The sequence below is a fragment of the Physeter macrocephalus genome, chromosome 4, assembly GCF_002837175.3.
Source record: "Physeter macrocephalus isolate SW-GA chromosome 4, ASM283717v5, whole genome shotgun sequence".
NCBI classification, from domain to species: Eukaryota; Metazoa; Chordata; class Mammalia; order Artiodactyla; family Physeteridae; genus Physeter; species Physeter macrocephalus.
The window spans coordinates 62,199,625-62,222,365 of record NC_041217.1 but is presented as its reverse complement, the minus strand read 5'-3'; the positions used below and the strand labels follow the sequence as shown (position 1 = coordinate 62,222,365).

General features: G+C 37.7%; 1 protein-coding gene across 2 annotated transcripts in view; it reads left to right on the top strand.

The window, feature by feature from the left end:
- Positions 1-22,741, top strand: part of F5 (coagulation factor V) — a 76,783-nt gene that overhangs the window by 12,024 nt on the left and 42,018 nt on the right. For both annotated transcript variants that reach the window (XM_028488690.2, XM_028488691.2), the window contains exons 3-7: positions 827-949; positions 13,054-13,266; positions 14,827-14,970; positions 17,384-17,605; positions 18,883-19,048. In XM_028488690.2, coding sequence (XP_028344491.1) covers positions 827-949; positions 13,054-13,266; positions 14,827-14,970; positions 17,384-17,605; positions 18,883-19,048 — 868 coding nt within the window. The remainder of the gene's footprint in view (positions 1-826; positions 950-13,053; positions 13,267-14,826; positions 14,971-17,383; positions 17,606-18,882; positions 19,049-22,741) is intronic.

Here is a 22,741-nt window from a genome sequence, read left to right as displayed (position 1 = left end):
TGAGTAATATTCCATTGTATATATGTACCACAACTTCTTTATCCATTCATCTGTCGATGGACAGTTAGGTTGTTTCCATGTCCTGGCTATTGTAAATAGTGCTGCAATAAACATTGGGGTGCATGTGTCTTTTTGAATTATGTTTTTCCTTGAGCATATGCCCAGTAGGTTGAACTTTTAAAACATATCAGACCATGTCTCTCTGTTGCACAAAGCTCCAGTGATTTCCCATTTCACTTAGAAGAAAATCCAGAGTCCTTACCATGGCCCATAGGGGGTGATCTGCCCCCTCCACCCCCAACTTTTCTCACTCTGGCCACACTGTTTGACTGTTTTTTAGATAAATCAAGCTCCTACCTCAGGGACTTTGAATTTGCCTCAGGACCAGAGAACAGTCTGATTTGCTCCCTGACTTCATTTAGGTCTCTGAGGTGTCCCCTTCAGAGAGATCTAAAGTAGCTAGTCACCCTTCCTACATTACCCTGTATAACTGAAAATGAACATCTTTCTTGACCCAAGATGCTAGTCTCCCCAGGAATGACAGTGGATCAGAATGGGGTGGACATGGTCAGAACTATTTCTTCTACTCTCTTAACTAGTTTTGGGCCCAAGCCAAGTGTTTCTACCTTCCCATCCTTATCTGCCTGCATGTAATATAGAGTTAATGAGCTGGCAAAGCCTTCTAGATTGAAGATAAGCAGGTCAACCTCAGGACTCAGAGGAATGACGGCAATCACCCGTGGGGTTTTCTGCATGTTTTTCCTGCTTAGCAGCTCTGTCTCGGTAATCCTGAATACAAGCATATTTTAAATCCTTGTTTTCATAGGACTTCTTGGGCCTACTTTATATGCTGAAGTTGGAGACATCATGAAAGTTCACTTTAAGAATAAGGCAGACAAACCCTTAAGCATCCATCCTCAAGGAATTAAGTACAGTAAATTCTCAGAAGGTAAGAGGAATTTAACATCCCTCTGACAAGGGAAAACTTACAACTCTTTACCACCTATGTCAAACATTTTAAACCATATTGTTGACCAAGTTAGAGAAATCTCCTTTCCTGCAACTGGTAATTATAAAAGTTGTTGCCTTTGTAGATTTCAGAGAGGAAAATGAAAAAGTTCTGAGGTCATCTGGACCTCAGTTTTTTGGTAGGTTCTTGTTTTTTAATAGTTGGATGGTCAAGTTACCTAATCTTTATGAACTCCAATATGTTCCTCTGCAAAATGAGAATAATAATACATATATTGCAAGATGGGTTAAGGCAGAGGTCTGCATACTTTTCTGTGAAGAGCCAGTAAATATTTTGGGCTTTGTGAGCTATGGAATCTCTGTTGCAACTACTCAACTCTACTCTTTAGTACAAAAGTAGCCATAGATTATATGTAAATGGATGCACATGGCTGTGTCCCAATAAAACTTTATTTACAAAAACAGGCAGCTGACTGGATTTGGCTCATGAGACATAGTTCGAAATAGCAACATAGGACTAGCCTGGCACCTAGATGGCACTTAATAAGTGATATTTGGTGGTGACGGTGGTAGTAGAAGTAGTTTCAAAATTTTGGACATAGTGAAGTACTTAAAAACATAAGCTTTGAAGGCAGACTTAAATTCAAATTCCAGCTTTACAATTTCTGGTTCTATGACCTTAGCATCTCTGAGCCCCAGTTTTCTCGTCTATAAAATGAGAACGATTATACCCATTCCATAAGATTATTTTGAGGATCAAATGAGATCACTTAGGTAACAAACTAAACATGGTTCCTGGAACCTGGTATGCCCTCAATAAATAATGACAATGATGATGATGATAACACTGATGGTGAAGATCATGAAGATGGTGGTGATAAAAGTGACTACATCAGCCACAGGATGGTAAGTACCCATGTTGATATTGTTCTGATTATTTCCGTTATGTTGATGTTCAGACCACATTAAGCAGAGCAGAGTTCTGTTAGGAACTGATATAAGAAAATTATCCATATTGTAATAGATATTGGTATAATAACATTTAAAAATAAATTTTAACCCTTCATGATTCACAAATCTTCTTTTTCCCATGTGTTCCAGCCATTATACCTTTGAAGAGAAGAACTGAGTAGGAGAGTGGTTTACAATGTAGGTTCTGGAACTAGACGCCTGGTGCAAATCCTGGCTGAGACACTTATTAGCTGTGACTTTTTTTTTTAACATCTTTATTGGAGTATAACTGTTTTACAATGGTGTGTTAGTTTCTGCTTTACAACAAAGTGAATCAGTTATACATATACATATGTATATGAGTCCTGGCAAGGAAAGATGTTACTGTATTTAGTGTGGAAGTCTCATGGTGGCCTTTCATCCATAAACTGGAAGTATCTGAGGCTTGATTTGTGACCCAAGATGTGATCTATCCTACACAATGTTCCATGCACACTTGAGAAGAAAGTGTAATCTGCTGTTTTTGGATGGAATGTCCTATAAATATCAATTAAATCTATCTGGCCTGTAGTGTCATTTAAAGCTTCTGTTTCCTTATTTATTTTCATTTTGGATCATCTTTCCATTGGTTTAAGTGAGGTGTTAAAGTCCCGCACTATTATTGTGTCATTGTTGATTTCCTCTTTTATAGCTGTTAGCAGTTGCCTTATATATTGAGGTGCTCCTATGTTGGGTGCATATATATTTATAATTGTTATATCTTCTTCTTGGTTTGGTCCCTTGATCATTGTGTAGTGTCCTTCCTTGTCTCTTGTAACATTCTTTATTGTAAAGTCTATTTTATCTGATATGAGTATTGCTACTCAAGCTTTCTTTTGACTTCCATTTGCATGGAATATCTTCTTCCATCCCCTGACTTTCTATCTGTATGTGTCCCTAGGACTGAAGTGGGTCTCTTGTAGACAGCATATATATGGGTCTTGTTTTTGTATCCATTCAGCAAGCCTGTGTCTTTTGGTTGGAGCATTTAATCCATTCATGTTAAGGTAATTATCGATATGTATGTTCCTATAACCATTTTCTTAATTGTTTTGGGTTTGTTGTGGGTGGCTATTTCCTTTCCCATGTTAGGGAAGTTTTCGACTATAATCTCTTCAAATATTTTCTCGGGTCCTTTCTCTCTCTCTTCTCCTTCTGGGACCCCTATAATGAGAATGTTGTTGTGTTTAATGTTGACCCAGAGGTCTCTTAGGCTGTCTTCATTTTTTTTCATTCTTTTTTCTGTATTCTGTTCTGCAGCAGTGAATTCCACCATTCTGTCTTCCAGGTCACTTATCTGTTCCTCTGCCTCAGTTATTCTACTAATGATTCCTTCCTAGTGTATTTTTCATTTCAGTATTGTATTGTTCATCTCTGTTTGTTTGTTCTTTATTTCTTCTAGGTGTATGTTCTTTAATTCTTCTAGGTCTTTGTTAAACATTTCTTGCACCTTCTCAGTCTTTTCCTCCATTCTTTCTCCGAGGTCCTGGATCATCTCACTATCATTATTTTGAATTCTTTTTCTGAAAGGTTGCCTATCTCCACTTCAGTTAGTTGTTTTTCTGGGGTTTTATCTTGTTCCTTCATCTGGTACATAGTCCTCTGCCTTTTCATTTTGTCTATCTTTCTGTGAATGTGGTTTTTGTTCCACAGGCTGCAGGATTGTAGTTCTTCTTGCTTCTGCTGTCTCTTTATCTTATGTTTAACTAACATGTGAATGTGAAATTCTCAGTAATTTACTCTGGTCAATGTGGTAGATATTAAAAACCACTATATGTTCAAATAAACCTGGATACGTAACACCATTTAAAATTAAATTTGATATTGTTGGATGATTGGTTACACTGCTATATCTAGCATGTGTTAGAGCCTCTTATGTGATTCTTAGAAAATTATATTGGTTGCTCTCATTACAGTTGAACAATGTGTTCTGATTATGGCTTCTCCATTGAAGTGGCCCTAGAAGAAATCTAGAAGTGAAATCCATCACAACCAGTGCACCAGCATGTAATCTACTATTAAATGGGCTGTGAGCCCCTCAGGGTCGCAGGTTGTCTTCCTTATATTTGTGCCCTGGCACCTAGCCTAGAGCCTGGAACATAGATGATGATGATGACAATCATTACTGAACTAAACTGAGGGACTGAGGACCCGATTGGAAAGTAGAGACCATGTGTTATTTTCCACCTGCTCTGAAATGTATTAATTTTGCCGGTGATTGTTAGCAGTTACCTGATCTTACTACCAGTTCTTACCCCCTTTAGAATAGATTCAGTCTTTTTCACATGTATTAAGAGAAATTAAGAACACAAGATAAATCATATCAGAAGTATGAAGTTCATTTCTTCATAAATGAAAGAGGTTATGTTAATTTAAAAATGGCTTGGAAAGGAAATAGCCAAAATACTAAACTATATTAGCACAGGTTGCCATAGCATTGGTTAGGTGCCAGACATTTTACATATATTTTTCAGTCCTCAGAACCCATCAAAATGATAATACTGTTGCTAGAAAATGATTATATTATCTTAAGTTATGAATGAGAAAACTGAGGCTGAAAGGGAGGTTAAGAAATTTTCCCAAATTCACACAGCACGTGGTACAACCAAGAAATTTCAATTCTTGCCTGCAAACTTATGTACTAGCAGGAGAAAGTATCATTAATCATATAATATCACAAATATTTTAATTATAGTATCATCACAATTTTTAATTGAATATTTGTGAAATTATATGATATATATCAGAGATAAGGGAATGAGTAAACTGACCGATAGCATATGTTTATCCAGAGAAAGAGGAAGAACTTCAAAAGTTCTCTCTCATCCTACAAAGAATATCACATTTTGTCCTTTTGAGAGCTTATGAATGCCATTTGCTACTTTAGGTATTTCCTATAGTAGAATCACAGTTGGAACAGTGGAAGTATTACGTCCAGAAACATTATTTTTTAACTTCATGAGATCACAAAGCATGAAGCATTGAATAAGGGTCATCATGCTTGATTCAACATAGCTTTAGTCAACAACTTGCCATGAGAATTCCAGTCAACAGACAAGGTTTAACCTGAGAGGGCAGATCTCCTTATCAGTCCTGTTTGTGCTTTGCTACCAAAGCTATTTTGCAACTTTCCAGAGATAATTCACTGTGTTTATTAGCAGAGACTCTTCCTCATAAACTCTTTTTTCTTTTTGACTTAGACTGGAATAATATTATTATTCACAGGAAGTTATTTCAGCTTTTAACATTTCTCAGCTCCTGATAATTTTAACACTCAAATCCTTTTTATCAACAGAGTGAAAGTTCAGCCTATTAAATATTGGTTATCAGTGTCAAAAGGATATCTTTTGTGGGGGAAAAAAAAGGTACAACAGAGTCCCGTGTTAAGCTTTTCACTAGCACAAGGGTCACAAACTTAGATGCCTACAGCAGCCAGGAGGGTAATTCAATGAAAAACTTAGTCCAGTAGGGACTGGTGATCAGATAGCTAGTGTCCTATCTGAAGGGGGCAGCCAGAACTCAGATCCAGCCAAATTCTATGCAGGAATTTGATCCAGTGTCACCAGATCTCCAGGTTTTTATTTGTTGTTGTTGTTATTCTTTAAGAGAAACCAGCAACCAGATTCTTATAATTATATTCTTATAATTATATAAGAATATCTGTCTCCATATTGTTAATGTTGGCATTTAATATGTTTTAATACCATGCAATTCTAACAAACATACACATGAGTTTAGACTTTATGACCTTGCTTCTAGACCATAGGACCTTAAATCTTAAGAGTTCAATAAACATTCATTGAGCACCTTCTCCATGCTAGGTACTGTGAAAGGCACCAGAGATACTAAGACAAATACAATTCAGCACCTGTCTTTGAGTTGCTCATATTCTAGTGACAGAAATGTGCATGGTACAAATAATTATTATCTAGTAGGAAGAAATAAAATTAATCATCTAATCTCACACATATCAATACTTAATTATAAATTGTGGTGAGTGCTGTAAAAGAAAAAAAACAGCACAATCATAGATCAGGGAAGAAGTAAGCTTACACTTGACATCTGAAGGATGAGCACACATTTATCCAAAGGAAGAAAAGGAGGAAGAACACTCTAGGCAGAGGGAATAATATCTACAAAGACCCTGAGTTAGGACATAACTTGGCATTTCTGGGAAACTAAAAGGAGACCCAAATGTGAATGATACATAGTAAACAAGGGGAAAAGTCACACATGTTGAGAATGGAGAGAGGAGTAGGGGTAGATCATAAATGGACCTGTGGTCAGTGTTAAGGATTTTGAGAAATAAGAGGCCATTGTCAGGATTTTAAGCAGGAAAATGGCAAAGTAAGATATGGGGTTTTAAGGGATCATTCTGTCTACAGGCTGGGAAATAGATTATGAGCGTCCTCTTATGCCAGAATCCCAGTGACCAGTTAACAGGCTAATTCTGGAGTCTAGGCTTTTCCTAGAGTGATGCCTATAGAGATACAGAGAAGAGTGCAGACTTGGAATATATTTTAGACATAGTAAATTGCTGTGGAGTACAAAATATGCATGACATAGAGATACAAATGGAGATGAAACTGGATAGGTAGACTGGGCAAACTCATGAATAACTTCAGCTGCCATAGTAACAAACTTAGTCTTTATCCTGTGGGTAAGACAAAAGTTTGACAGAATGAGTTGACACAGTTGGATTTGTGTTGACCTAATAGTAACCCGATTCAGTCTCCTGTCTTCAGTAAAGACTTTATGGTCCATCCATAACTAGTCTTTTTTTTCCCCCTGTGCTCTAAGCTTAATCATCTACAATAAATTGGCAGCTTCTGAGGGTATTAAAGTCCATCTTTGTTTCCTATCTCTAAAGCAAATGAAATCATGACTACAATATTACTTCAAGTTTGGTTGTATTCTCTTCCATACATAGAATGGTGTCCTATGGAGAACATGTCAGTAAATCTAGATGTACCTATTCAAATCTTCTGACTTCCATACTCAGAACCTCATGTGGTACAGCAATGCATGTTGCTGCAGTGCCTAAATGCCCCATTGCTGATGGATGCATATTCCTTGTTTCCCAGTCCCATCTGGAGAGCCCAAATGTATGCTGATGCCATGCAAATTCACATGAGTGTTTCTGAGTGGAATAGATTTTCCTGATGATGTGCAATTAGACAAGGGTAGCTGACACTGCTATAGCATAAACTGTTTCTTATAGAAATTCAGCATCTCAGAGACTGGCTTTTGGACATGAGGGACCATATTTACCCTTTTGCTTAACAATTAGACAGGCAGACAAAATAACATGAAACAGTTTTCAGACGCTGAACAATAGACAATGCAAGAGAATGATCCATGAGGGAATAACAACAAATGAGGTGAGCCCTCTGCCTGGAGAGAGTTTCCAGGGCACAGCACAATGAGGGTGAACCCAAACAGAGCCCAGCAGTCTCTTTGAGTTGAAGAAATAGAGTTTAGACTTTGGGTAGGCCATAGTATCTGGAACCTGTGACTTGTAGGGCAGAGTCCTAGAGAGAATGGTACAGCCACAGAGAAAGAGCTCTTGTGAATCCAATGAGAGGTCCTGTCAAGTCTTCAACTAAGTACTAATATGCACATGTATGTGAGGAAAGTATTAATGGTAAGGTAAATACCACCAAAAAGAAACAGAGAGAACAATCCCTAGACCACACACAGGGTCAGGAATAGTGTATGTTCCCACCATCAAAAGTGGAAAGACCTCCTAATAAATGGGTACTGGGTAGAATCACCAGAAGGAACAGAAGTTGGACAAAATTAGTCTAGACTATAGGCCGCTCAGGAGATGACAAAGCTTTAAAAATAAGACTTGAAAGTATAAAATTGATTCCAAGCGTCTGAACTATGTGTCAGCATAAAATCCAATACTTGTTACAAGAAAGCAACAACATCCCAAAACCAACATGTAAAACTCACAATGTTAATAAAAATTAATGTGTTCAAAAAATCAGGAGAATCATTACCCGTAATCAAGAAAAAACATCAATCAATAAAAACAGATCCAGAAAAAGAACATACACACACTACTATATATAAGATAGATTACCAACAAGGACCTACTGTATAGCACAGGGAATTCTATTCAATATTCTGGGATAACCTGTATGAGAAAAGAATCTAAAAAAGAATGAATATATGTATATGTATAACCGAATCACTCTGCTGCACACCTGAAACTAACACAACATTGTGAATCAACTATATAAAAATAAAATTTAAATTTAAAAAAAGAAATGATAGTACTAGCAAGCAAAGACATTAAGATATTCCTTATACATATTCTCCATATGTTCTAGAAGGTAGAGAAGAGTATGAGCATGATGAGGAGAGAGATGGAATGTTAAAAAAAAACATAAATGGAACCTCTATAGATAAATACAATAGCTGAAATGGTAAGTACACTGGATGAGATTAACAGCACATTAGACACTGGAGAAGAAATATTGGAGAACATTAATACATAACGATAGAAACTATCCAAAAGAAAACATGCAAATAAAATGACTGAACAAAATGAACAGAGCTTCAGTGAACTATGGGACAATATCAAGTGATCTGACATACGTGTACAGTTAACCCTTAAACAATGTGGGGATTGGGGCACCAACTCCCCACACAGTCGAAAATCCATGTGTAACTTTAGTCTGTCCTCTATATCTGTGGTTCTGCATCTGCAGATTCAACCAACCATGGATGGTGTAGTACATATTTGTTGAAAAAAAACACGTATAAGTGTACCTGCACAGTTTAAACCATGTTGTTCAAGGGTAAACTGTAATTAGAATCCTAGAAAAGGAAGGGACAGAAAAAAATATTCAAAGAAATAGTGGCTGAAAACTTTCAAACTGTGATGAAAACTGTAAACCTACAAAGTCATGAGGCTTGACAAAACCAAGAAGAAGAAATGTGAATAAAACCACACCAACGCACATCATAAACAAATTGCTGAAAACCAGTGATGAAGAGAAAATGTTAAAAACAGTCAGAGGAAATAAGTCACAGAGAGGGGGCTTCCCTGGTGGTGCAGTGGTTAAGAATCTGCCTGCCAATGCAGGGGACACGGGTTCGAGCCCTGGTCCGGGAAGATCCCACATGCTGTGGAGCAGCTAAGCCCATGTGCCACAACTACTGAGCCTGAGCTCGACAGCCCATGAGCCACAATTACTGGAGCCCATGCTCCGCAACAAGAGGCGCCACTGCAATGAGAAGCCCGCACACCGCCAATGAAGAGTAGCCCCTGCTCATTGCAACTAGAGAAAGCCTGTGTGCAGCAATGAAGACCCAATGCAGCCAAAAAATAAATTTAATTAATTAATTAATTTTTTAAAAAGTCACAGAGGAAAAAAAATAGAATGATAGCAGATATCATTAGAAACAATGTGAGCCAGAAGATAGTTAGGGACATCTTTAAAGTACTGGGTGTGGGGGGATGGGGACGATCTGTCCACTTGACATTCTACACCAAGGAAAAATATCCTTTTAAAATGAAGGCAAAATAAAGACTGTTTTAGACATACAAAGCAGGAACAATTTCTCATTAGCAGACCAGGAAAAAAAATGTTAAAAGAAGTACTTTAGGCAGAAAAAGATTATATCAGAGAAATATTTGGGGCCACAAGAAGGGATAAAAATTCCAGAAATGGGTAAGTATGGAGAAAATTTTTCTTCATTTTTAATCTCTTAAAAAGATAACTGGGGCTTCCCTGGTGGCGCAGTGGTTGAGAGTCCGCCTGCCGATGCGGGGGACACGGGTTTGTGCCCTGGTCTGGGAAGATCCCACATGTCGCACAGTGGCTGGGCCCGTGAGCCATGGTCGCTGAGCCTGTGCATCCAGAGCCTGTGCTCCGCAACGGGAGAGGCCACAACAGTGAGAGGCCCGCATACCGCAAAAAAAAAAAAAAGAAAAAAAGATAACTGATTATCTAAACTGGAAATCAAAAAATAACAACAGTTTATTATGGGGTATAGTATATATGTAGAAGTGAAATGGATGACAACCATAGCACAAAGGCTGGGAGGGGGAAGATGGAAATACACTATTGCAAGTTTCTTATAATATAAGTAAAATGGTATAAGATTATTTGAAGGTAGACTATGATAAGTTAAAGTTATATTTTGTAAGCTGAAGGGTATCACCAATAAAACAAAGCAAAGCTAATAAACCAATAGTGGAGATAAAAAGGAAACATAAAAAATACTCAATCCAAAAGAAAGTAGGAAAGAAAAGAAAATAATGAATAAAAGCCAGATGGACAAATAGAAAACAATAGCAGAATGGTAGATTTAAAGCCAACCATATCAATAACTATATTAAAAGCAAATGGGAAGAACACGACAACTAAGAGATTTTAAGATTGAATAAAAAGCAACACCCAACTTTATGCTGAACTCAAGAAATCCACTTTAAAGACAAAGATAAAAAGTAAAGGATTGAAGGTATACCATACTAACTAACTATAATCAAACACAATGGATGTGTCATTCCATTTATATGACAATATAGGAAAGTAAAACATAGTGACAGAAAGAAAATCAGCAGCTGCATGTGTCCAGAGAATAGGGGAAGGTATGGCTACAAATGGCACATGGAAACTTTTTGGAGTGATGGAAATCTTCTGTACCTCAATAGTGATGGTAGCTATAGAACTGTACTTATTTGTCAAAATTCAGCAAATATTGTACTTAAAATTGGTGAATTGTATTGTTTGTAATTTATACCTTAATAAAGATGATGAAAGGAAGGGGGACTGAGAGAGAGAAAGAAGTGGGGAGGAATAAAGAGGAGAAGAAAAGAAACAGGGAGGAGGAAAGGGAAGAAAAGAAACTAACCATTTGTTTTCAAAAACTACAGTCACTTCAGTAAGAGTAGTTTCCACTGGCCCTTTACTCCATTATGTAAAACATTTTAGCCCTTTTTTCTGATCCTTATTTTCTACCCACATCTACAGTCTGATGGTCTTACCTTCCACCTCAAGAAATTTATTGACTGTTGTACTAAACAAAGATAACTGTATCCTAAAGAGAAATTCTGGCACCAGCGAGTGATGTGAAACTTTCACCTAATTAAATGAGGAATGCCTCAGAAGAAACTGCCCTTCCCACTTTCTACCTATGACAACGACCTCTGCCCTTCCTGACCTCACTTGCTCCATCTCTAGCCACATCTTCTCTTTGTTGTTGAAAGCCCCACCCAACCCTCTGCACTGCTTTTACTCTTCAGCATCACAGTTCCCTTTCTTCAATAAGGAAGACCATTTCTATATCCTCCCCCATCTCCCACCAGTAGGGAAAGTTGAATACACATGAAAGTGTTACTAGTGGGCCTTTGGGTACACAAAGGACCAAAGTAAGGCATGTAAACTTCAGACGGTAGATATATTTTATACAAGGACAATTAGACTGCATATAGGATAGACTCTAAGACTCTGGGGAAAGAGTTGGGATAATCAGATGGTGGAGATGTGATAAACTGATAAAACAGGGCTAAGTTAGAAAGAAGACATGAAATACAGAGCAAAACAATATATAAACAGATCTGAGTGTACTTACAACCACTTAAACCCATGCTAACAGGCGATTAAGTATAAGATATCTTACCTACAGACTGAGAGAAAATATTTGCAAACGATGTGGCCAACAAGGACTTAATCTCCAAAATGTGCAAATAGCTCATACAACTCAATAACGGCAACAACAAGAACAAAAAAAACCAAACAACCCAATCAAAAAATGGACAGAAGACCTGAATAGACACTTCTATTCCAAAGAAGACATACAAGATGGTCAATAGGCACATGAAAAGATGCTCAACATTGCTAATTATTAGAGAAATGCAAATCAAAACTACAATGAGATATCACCTCACACCAGTCAGAATGGCATCATTTTAAAGCCTACAAATAACAAATGTTGGAGAGGGTGTGGAGAAAAGGGAACCCTCCTACACTGTTGGTGGGAACATAAATTGGTGCAGCCACTATGGAAACAGAATGGAGGTTCCTCAAAAAACTAAAAATAGAGTTGCTACATGATCCAGCAATCCCACTCCTGGGCATATATCTGGACAAAACTCTAATCTGAAAAGATACATATACCCCAATGTTCATACCAGCACTATTTACAATAGCCAAGACATGGAAGCAACCTAAATGTCCATTGACAGATGAATGGATAAAGAAGATGTGGTATATATATATACAATGGAATACTACTCAGCCATAAAAAAGAATGAAATAATGCCATTTGCAGCAACATGGATGGACCTAGAGATTATCATACTAAGTGAAGTAAGTCAGACAGAGAAAGACAAATATCATATGATATCACTTATATGTGGAATTTGAAATATGATACAAATGAACTTATTTACAAAACAGAAACAGATCACAGACATAGAAAGCAAACTTATGGTTACCAAAGGGGAAAGGGGATGGGAGAGGGATAAATTAGGTGTTTGGGATTAGCAGATACACATTGCTATACATAAAATAGATAAGCAACAAGCTCCTACTGTATAGCACAGGGAACTATATTCAATATCCTGTAATAAATGATAATGGAAAATAATATATAAAAGAAGATATAGATATAGCTATATAATTGAATCACTTTGCTGTATATCAGAAACTAACACAACACTAAATCAACTGTACTTCAATAAAAAAATTAAAAATTAAAAAAAAAGATGTCTTGTCATGTATCACAGAGAAGATATAACCCATCTTCATATTTTGAGATGATTTTCTGATCAAAGGTGATTCACTTATCTGATTATATTTAAATAATAATTATTTAGATAGTCTGGAAAATTAACTTGCGAAACTTTAAATAATGTACTAGTAACATTTCTTGTTCACTTCAGATCACCATGGATCAAGCCTTTATAATTACATAGACATAGAAGTGGATACATGTGAATCTTTCCAAATAATGAAGGCTTTCTATAGAAAGTATATATCTTCATAGAGAACTTATGTTCCCCCAGACTTGAGAGTGATGAAAAAGTTGTTCTTAGAAACTATCCAGATGTTTTCATGGCTTTTACGTCTCCAGGTGCTTCTTACCCTGACCACACATTCCCTGTGGAGAGGATGGATGATTCTGTAGCTCCGGGCCAAGAATATACCTATGAGTGGAATATCAGTGAGGACAGTGGGCCCACCCACGATGACCCTCCATGCCTCACATATATCTATTACTCCTATGAAAATCTGGTACACGACTTCAACTCTGGACTGATTGGACCTCTGCTTATTTGTAAGAAAGGTAAAAAAAAAAAAATCAAAACAGCAAAGATGTTGGATTGGTAAAGATACTATAATGGAATGAGGCTTGGGAGTGTCTTGGTATCTTTTCGTAAATCAAGCAGAGAAGGGTGTAGAAACCAGATCATCGTTTGACACTGATATTTGAGGATTTGCAATCTTCCTCTGTTTCTTCAACCCCTCCTTCATCTCGGTCCTGGGAGTCTCTCCCAAGTAAATCTCTGTCTGAGAGTTTGTTCTGCTGGCATGCCTTTAAGATCTGTAACATTTACCTCAAGGCCAAGTCTTTTTAAAAGTATACAGCAGTCCGTACTCTGCTGAGAGTACTTGGAAAGAACTTTGAGTAATATATGTGAGGTTTGGGTTGTTAATTTGGTCTATAAACACACAAAACTCCAGGTCCCTTTCTTGTAAACAAGCTGAACGCTTTGAGTAGTAGGTTTCAAACACACTTAACTGACTTTATAAGAAATTTCATTGGCTGGGCTTCTTAGGAGCAAGCTTGGACTTTTATTTTACCCCAAACAAATTCATCCCATCTTTCATTAAAACAAACAACCACAACAAACTGCACTGTGGGAGATAATGTGATGAATTCACCATCTGTCTATACATACACGCATACCATACCTACATACATTCCTAATTCATTTATTCACTATAAAAATACATATTTTCATTGCCTGGTATAGAAGCTACTGTGATGACACTGAAAAAATTTTAAATTTATAAAAGTCTCTTCTTTCATTTTACTATCAGGTGCATTTTTTACTCATGAGAGTGGATTAATCTTGACCCTCTCAACCAATTCTCTAGTGTCCCATTACATGTACTAGCAAGATGGCTATGTTAAACTTGGAGTGTGATGCATTTACCAAATGAGCTACGGTACCTATGCATTAACTTATTTTTTTAAATATAAATTTATTTATTTATTATTTATTTTTGGCTGTGTTGGGTCTTTGTTGCTGTGCACAGACTTTTTCTAGTTGGCGGCGAGTGGGGGCTACTCTTCATTGCGGTGCGTGGGCTTCTCATTGTGGTGGTTTCTCTTGCAGAGCATGGGCTCTAGGCGCATGAACTCAGTAGTTGTGGCTCGCAGGCTCTAGAGTGCAGGCTCAGTAGTTGTGGTGCACGGGCTTAGTTGCTCCATGGCATGTGGGATCTTCCCAGACCAGGGCTCGAACCCGTGTCCCCTGCATCAGCAGGTGGATTCTTAATCACTGCACCACCAGGGAAGTCCCTGCATTGACTTACTGACACTGGAAGAAATGGATACTTTTACTAAAGCCTTGACAGTCACCAAATGTTTTCTCTCTGTGCCAGATCAAATTTACTTTTAAAGCCCCATTCCTCAAGGCTATCAGGTGCCAGAAAAAACAAGGTGACACCGAGATTTTAATAAGCCTTCAATCATTATTACTGGATAGATGCGGTTTTTATAAGAACACTTTACAGTTGACATCATTATGATTGGCTGCTTATCTTAATCTGTTATCTAGGAATAGCTAATGAGAGCCTTCTATCTGGGATGCTATTAAAAGTATGTCTTTTCTCACAGGCACCCTAACTGAGGATGGGATACAGAAGATGTTTGACAAGCAACATGTACTGATGTTTGCTGTGTTTGATGAAAGTAAAAGCTGGAACCAGACATCATCCCTAATGTACACAGTCAATGGCTATGTGAATGGGACAATGCCAGGTAACACATGGGCTGTGTACTATCCAAAAATATTTGAAGCATTGATCCCATTGTTTTCCTAAAGGCACTAGGGTAGTTGACCATACTCACTATTTTTAAACTCCTAATCTGAAAGGTAATGTAATCTAGTTCAGTGGTTCTCAAGATTTCATCTTTTTTTTTCTTTTTTAAACTAGCAAGTACAACAGACAAATTAGAAGCTACCTAAGAGAAGGAGTGTGCAGTCTTATTACATGTAGTGCTCTGAGCAGGTTTCACCTTGGCCTACATCTCCAGGAAGACATCCAGGATATCAGCTTAGTCTCCTTCAGTGAGTTGTGTGGTCCCTGCTGCATGGTGACCATGTTTTCTTCCAGAGAGGAAGCCCTACAAAACAGAGTTCAAGGCCAGCAGCAGGAAGGGTCAGCAGGAAGGGTCAGCAGGAAGGGTCAGCAGGAAGAATGCAATGAAGACACTTACAGTGAAGACGAACAGGAGATTAGGAGAAATATCCAACATACAAAAATACTACTAGTATTTCAAAAGATGATGGATGAGTAATATTCAATGGCATATGGGATGTTTTTCTCTTTTCATTTACATGTAGACTCTTGTGAAAAAGCAAAATCATAACAATTGTTAAGAGAAAAAAAAATCTGATCCCCACCCAAACCACTTCTACTTCTCTCTGATAGAAATGACCTAGAACCAAAGATCCTGTGGGGGAAAAATGGGAAAAATGAAAATATTAATTTATTAAATAAACTATGCTTCAAAACACTAAGTTTCTCAGAGGCTGTTTTCTATATCCGAAAATCACAAATGGCTTCTCTTACTAAAAATAAAACTTGTCAAGAGTTGAGGTCTGGACATTGCTTTTAAATTGTATTCCGTTTCATTTGATTCTATCTTCCCACCCGGGTCATTACAAATATACAAAGATGACCCTGGGTTTTGATTCAGAGTTTAAAAACTTAGTTAACTGAGTTAGCACATCTGAGTTCACACCTTGATCACTTCTCTACCTTAGTGTGGCTTTTAGCAGTTAGTTGTCTCAACGTGCTTTCATAAAAAAATGGGTTAATCATCTATCCTGGTGCAGAGGGTGTTTAAGAATTGTTTTACAGATAACATAGCATGTCTAGTACTACAGGCCTTAGAGGGGAGTGGTCAAAAGAGAAATCGTATCTGTGTCCTGGCAAAGTAAATCATCTGTCTAAATATAGAGAAGGAGAAGCCAAAATAAGCCATATGAAAAAATAAAAATTAATAACTCTATGAGGGCATAGAATTTATGAATTTATAGTTGAAAAAGACAGAGTAGCTGGGGTAGAAAGTAACTGGTAGTAGAAACTGAGAAAAGTTAATGCTTGTAAAACTGCCTTATGGGGCAGTATAAATTGAATAAATATGATAAACGCTAATACAGATGTATGAAATTCTCAACCCAATATAAGCATTGATCGGAGGCAGAAAAATTATTCCACCAAAGCCTCCTACATTCCAGCTTCTTGTTCTCACCTGTGATACTAGGAATTGGTCTTCTTACAATGGTCTAAACAAGACAAGCCCTTAGCCCCTCTTTAGGTAAGGGACTGACTGATTCATGGCCCCACGATCTAGTATCGAGTGATTATAGATCTGAAATTTAAAACCCAAGCCAAGGACAGAAGCCAGAGGTTGGAATCTCCCATAGAGCAAATCAGCATTTTCTGAGTCACTGTGGGAGCAAGAAGGAGCCAAACAGCTTTTGTACTCAGTTCTCATTACTCCATCCATGAAACGCTCCCAGTGACCCAGTATACTGAGGATTTGTCCACTGCATTTTAAGGAGATCCTATAACCCACACAGTAACTCACTGCCTTGTCATTAAAACAATCAACCAGTGGGTAAAGAAACAGTATAAAATCCTTAAAGCATCTTCACATCTTCTTCCTGTTAGGATCAAGCCCTTTAAGGATTAGAGGTTTACGTCCTTAAACTCAGCCCTGTTGGAGGCTCTGGCAACTCCCTCCAGCTGAGTCCAGATTGGTACTAGAGTGAACAACTACTCAGGCTTACCCAGGACTTTCTCAAATCTAACACTGAAAATCCTGTCTCCTGAGAAACCCCTCAGTCCTCAGTAAACCAGGATGGTTGGTCACCTACTTTCTTCTCTCCTTGGCCTTAGCAATCCCTGTGTTTCTAAACTAATGTCCCCCATCTCTGGGCTCTATAGTACCATTTATTGCAATGAGTTGTGACTGCTTGTTTGCCCACCACTCAGATGTCTGCTTTTCTAGGGCAGGAATGAAAATGCGAGTGTCTATACCCCCAGAACCTTGCACAATGCCTGATGCAAAGCGGGTGCTCAATACGTATCTGGTGAGTGAATTTGTTATCACAGACTGCTGACTGCCTGTTTTGGCCCCCACCTCTCTCTCTCTCCCTCAGATATAACAGTTTGTGTCCATGACCACATCAGTTGGCATCTGATTGGAATGAGCTCTGGGCCAGAACTGTTCTCCATTCATTTCAATGGCCAGGTCCTGGAAGAGAACCATCATAAGATGTCAGCCATCACTCTCGTCAGTGCTACGTCCACAACTGCAAACATGACTGTGAGCCTAGAGGGAAAGTGGATCATATCTTCGCTCATCCCAAAACATTTTCAAGGCAAGAAATTCTTTCAACAGTCTTGCTTACAAATGTAGGATCCTTTCGTCCTAGGCACTAACTCCCTCATTTTCCTTTGCTCTTACAAGCCACCCACACTCCAGACATACATTCCTTAGTCCTTGAGAACAGAATTTAGAAACTTTGCTCTTAGACTTATAGCTCATTAGTTGGGGATGGAGGAAGTAGAGAAATTGACAAAGAATTTTTAAAGTGATGCAAAAGCCGAAGAGGTCTCTACTTCCTTAAAAGGAGGAAGGAAACAAAAACATACATAGAGATATTCTTTCTTGGGCTATTTAATATGCAGCTAAAGGAAAAGAACTAGGTGTTGGAACCGGTCAAACTTCTGTAAATTTATAGAAGCACCAAGTTACAGAAAGTGTAAAAGTTTTAACACGAAAAAATTGTCTTTCATAACAAGATGAGCACAGAGCCTGGCCCAAAGAGGAACTCAGTGGATGTGTGTTGAATAGAAAAAACACAGTATCTAACCAGCTGAGGAGTGAGCTTTAAAGAACATCAGTGAATTCTAGTGGGGGAAAAAATCAGCCTAGGTTGTTATATGGTATCAGGTAAACAAAATAACTAATGGTCTATTACACATTGTTGCTTTAAAACAGGAGGATGGTTCCTGTAAATATAAATAAATATCACTATAGGAAATCATTGTGTTACCAAAATAATGTGTATAAAAGCAAGAAATATAAAAAAGAGACACTTTATGGGATCATTTCATTTTTTTTTCACAATAAGCAGTCAAAATTATATTTGAAATAATGAAATTGTCACAATATCCCTGGAAGATAGAGCCCCAAATACTAATGAAACAACAGTAAAACTAACATTATTGAGGTTAAGTGCTTTCTGTATTATCTTATTTAATTTTTAAGAACAATTTCATACAGTACATACTAGTAATATCTTCATTTTACAAATAAAAGGAAGAGGTTATAGGAAATATGAGAAATCAACATGACCTAAGTCATAAGGTTTTAAGGATCTGGAAATTTCAAGAAATTTTCCTCCCCAGTAAGAAACAAAGGATAGCTTTCCAAGATTTTCCCCTAACCCATCCTCTCTTTCCCTCGCTTTTTTATTCTTGCTCCTTTTGCAGTGTATTAAAAGAACTTCAAACCAAAATGTTCAAAAGTTGCCTGAGCATTACTTTCACTGTTATTATTGAAAACTTCCACAAATTTATTTAAAAGATGTACATTTTATCAGCCTTAATTTCTTCTCTCAAATTCTTTCATTGTCTTTATGTCCTAACTCAGCTGGGATGCAGGCTTACATAGACATTAAAAACTGTGCAAAGAAAACCAGGAATCCTAAGAAACTAACTCGAGACCAGAGGCGGCACATTAAGAGATGGGAATACTTCATTGCTGCAGAGGAAGTCATTTGGGACTATGCACCTATAATACCAGCAAACATGGACAAGTGAGTTTGAGGGGTTCTTACTACTGTGCAGATTCAAGACATTTTCCATAGGGTTCTAGATGCATGGGGTGAAATGTCATGAGTTGACAGCTTTCATGGTGATACATGTATTGGATTGCATTCAGGTTTTCTTTTCCAAAACAAACTGAAATTACTCCAAACTCACCAAGAGAACTCAGAAAAATAATAATAATAGTAGTAGTAACAACAGCAATAATAATAGCAGCTACCACTTCTTGAATGCTTCCTATTGCCAAGCACTGTGTTAAACCTTTCTAAGAGCTTTGCTTTAACTCCACAAGTTAGAAACAGCTTTTACTTATTTTGTAAATTAGGAAATGGGAGAGTGGGATTAAGAAAACTGGAAATTCAAATAGCTCTTAAATGCTTGAAAAATACTCAAGCTCACTCACAGTAAGAGAAATATGTAAATTAAACTTCTCTCAAATACTATTTTTCACCTATCAGACTCACAAATTTAGATGACATAATGTATTGGCAAGGCTGTGGGAAACAAGCTCTATCATGTATTGCTGGTGGAAGAGCGAATTGGAAAAGCCATTCTAGAGGATAATTTGGCAATGTTTATTAAAATTATAAATGCATATATTTTTTGATCCAGCAATCTCACTCTGGGAATTTACTATATAGATATACTTGTTTATAGGTGAAATGGTATGTGTACAGAATGTTCACTGCTGCACTGTTGTAGCAAAAGATTGGAAACAACCCATAATGTCCATCAATAGGAAATTAATAAGTTATGGTACATCCATACAATGGAATACTATGCATCTGTTTTAAAGAGGATGCAAAAACTCTCTATACTAATATAAAAAGTTCTCCAAGAGATATTTTTTAATTAAAAAGTCAAGGGAGCAAGAAGGTAGAATAGCAGATTCCCCCATAGCAACGATAATTTGGCAGCCATCCACAAACAGAAGTGCCTTTATGAGAGCTTTGGGATCAAAGTAGGAACTTGCAAAATCCCAGGGAAAGTCAAGACCAAGGAGGACTGTTTTGAGAAGGCAAGTCCATGCTCAGATGGTTGGTTCACTAACTGTAATTCAGTTACAAACCTGGAAATAGCCTTCTCCCCTTATGGACTCAGCTACAGCCCCACTTAACCTTGATCCTGCCACCAGCACCATTTGATAAGGAACCCAGGAGGAGTCACGCCTGTCCATGACCCTGGAGGCTGACCTGCAGACCTCAGTTTGACTGTGGATCTTGAAGCAGCCCTGTAACTAATTCCATCCTTCTCCCAGCCATGATCCAGGAGTAGTCTTGCCTGCCCAAGGACCTGCTGGGAGTCACACCCACTCATGCCCCTGGTGGCTGGCCTGCAGACCTTGGTCCCACTACAGATCTTGAAATGGCCCTGTTACCTAGTTCTATACCTCAAAACTGCAGTTTAGGAGCAGTTCTGCCCACGCAGGTACCCACCCAGTAACCCACTGGGAGCCCTCCAAAGGGCCAGATGGGAGCCACACCCATCTACACACTTGGTAACAGGCCTATCATTTGCAAACCCAATTGTGGACCTTGAGTAGACTGTTATCCCAGTGCCAGCTCTACTGAACAAGGTCCTGAAGGCAGTTCCATTTTCCCAGGGACCAAACAGGGTCTATGCCCACCTGAGCCCCTGGTAAAAGGCCTTCCAACCACAGATGCTGCTGCAGGCCCAGCAGCAACCACATGACCTAGTTCCAACCTCACTCAACTGTGATCCCAGAGGCAATTCCATCAGGCTGCAGACCTGACAAGAGGTTTTTACCTGCCAAACCTGTCTGTAAAGATTGGAAGGGGGTGTTTGCTCCTTCAAATGCACAAACACCAACACAAAGCTACACAAATCACAAAGAATCAGGCAATATGACACCACCAAAGGAAACTAATAAAGCTCCAGTAACCAGTGTGAAAGAAATAGAGATCTACAAATTGCCTGACAAAGAATTAAAAATAATCACCTTAAAGAAGCTCAATGAGGTACAAGATAACACAGATAAGTAATCAAATGAAATCAGGAAAACAATAAATGAACAAAATAAGAAATTTAATAAAGAAATAGAAACCATAAAAAAATAACCAAACAGAAATCCTAGAGCTGAAGAATACAATAACAGAACTGAAAATATTCAATAGAGAGCTTCAATAGCAGACTTATCACTTTAGCTTTAAGGACACCTAAAGATTAATGGATACATGTATATGTATGGTTGAGTCAATTTGCTGTGCCCCTGAAGCTATCGCAATATTGTTAATCAGCTATACTCCAACATAAAATAAAAAGTTATTAAAAAAAGGGATAAAAAAGACAAGGTCACTATATAGTGATAGAGGGGTCAATTAATCAAGAGACTATAACAATTATAAATATATATGCACCCGAGATTACAGCACTTAAATATATGAAGCAAATATTAATGGAACTACAGGGAAAAATAGACAGCAATACAATAATAGTAGGGGACTTTAATACCACACTTTAATCAATGGATAAATGATCCAGACATAAAATCAATAAGGAAGCAGTGGAATTGAATAACACTGTAGAACAAGTGTACCTAACAGACATGTAAAGAACATTACATCCAAATAAAGAACATTCCATTGAACAACAGCAGAATACATATTCTTCTCAAGTGCACATGGAATATTCTCTAGGATTCTTCATAACATATAAGTCCACAAAACAAGTTTTAACAATTTCATAATATTAAAATAATATCAAGTATCTTTTCTCACCATAATGGTATGAAAGTACAAATCAGTAACAGAAAAAAACTAAAAAATTCACAAATACGTGAATTAAATAATAGTCTCCTGAACAACAAATGGATCAGAGGAGAAATCAAATAGGAAATAAAAATATATCTTGAGAAAAATGAAAACAGAAATACACCATACTAAAATTTATAGAATATAGCAAAAGCGGTTGTAAGAGGGAAGTCTATAGTAATAAATGCCTACATTTAAAACAGAAGAAAGAGAGCCTCATGCACCAGAGAGCAGACACCAGAAGCAAGAAGAATTACAGTCCTGCAGCCTGTGGAACAAAAACCACATTCACAGAAAGATAGACAAAATGAAAAGGCAGAGGACTATGTACCAGATGAAGGAACAAGATAAAACCCCAGAAAAACAACTAAATGAAGCGGAGATAGGCAACCTTTCAGAAAAAGAATTCAAAATAATGATAGTGAAGATGATCCAGGACCTCGGAGAAAGAATGGAGGAAAAGACTGAGAAGGTGCAAGAAATGTTTAACAAAGACCTAGAAGAATTAAAGAACATACACCTAGAAGAAATAAAGAACAAACAAACAGAGATGAACAATACAATAACTGAAATGAAAAATACACTAGAAGGAATCATTAGTAGAATAACTGAGGCAGAGGAACAGATAAGTGACCTGGAAGACAGAATGGTGGAATTCACTGCTGCAGAACAGAATACAGAAAAAAGAATGAAAAAAAAATGAAGACAGCCTAAGAGACCTCTGGGTCAACATTAAACATAACAACATTCTCATTATAGGGGTCCCAGAAGGAGAAGAGAGAGAGAAAGGACCCGAGAAAATATTTGAAGAGATTATAGTCGAAAACTTCCCTAACATGGGAAAGGAAATAGCCACCCAAGTCCAGGAAGCACAGAGAGTCCCATACAGGATAAACCCAAGGAGAAACATGC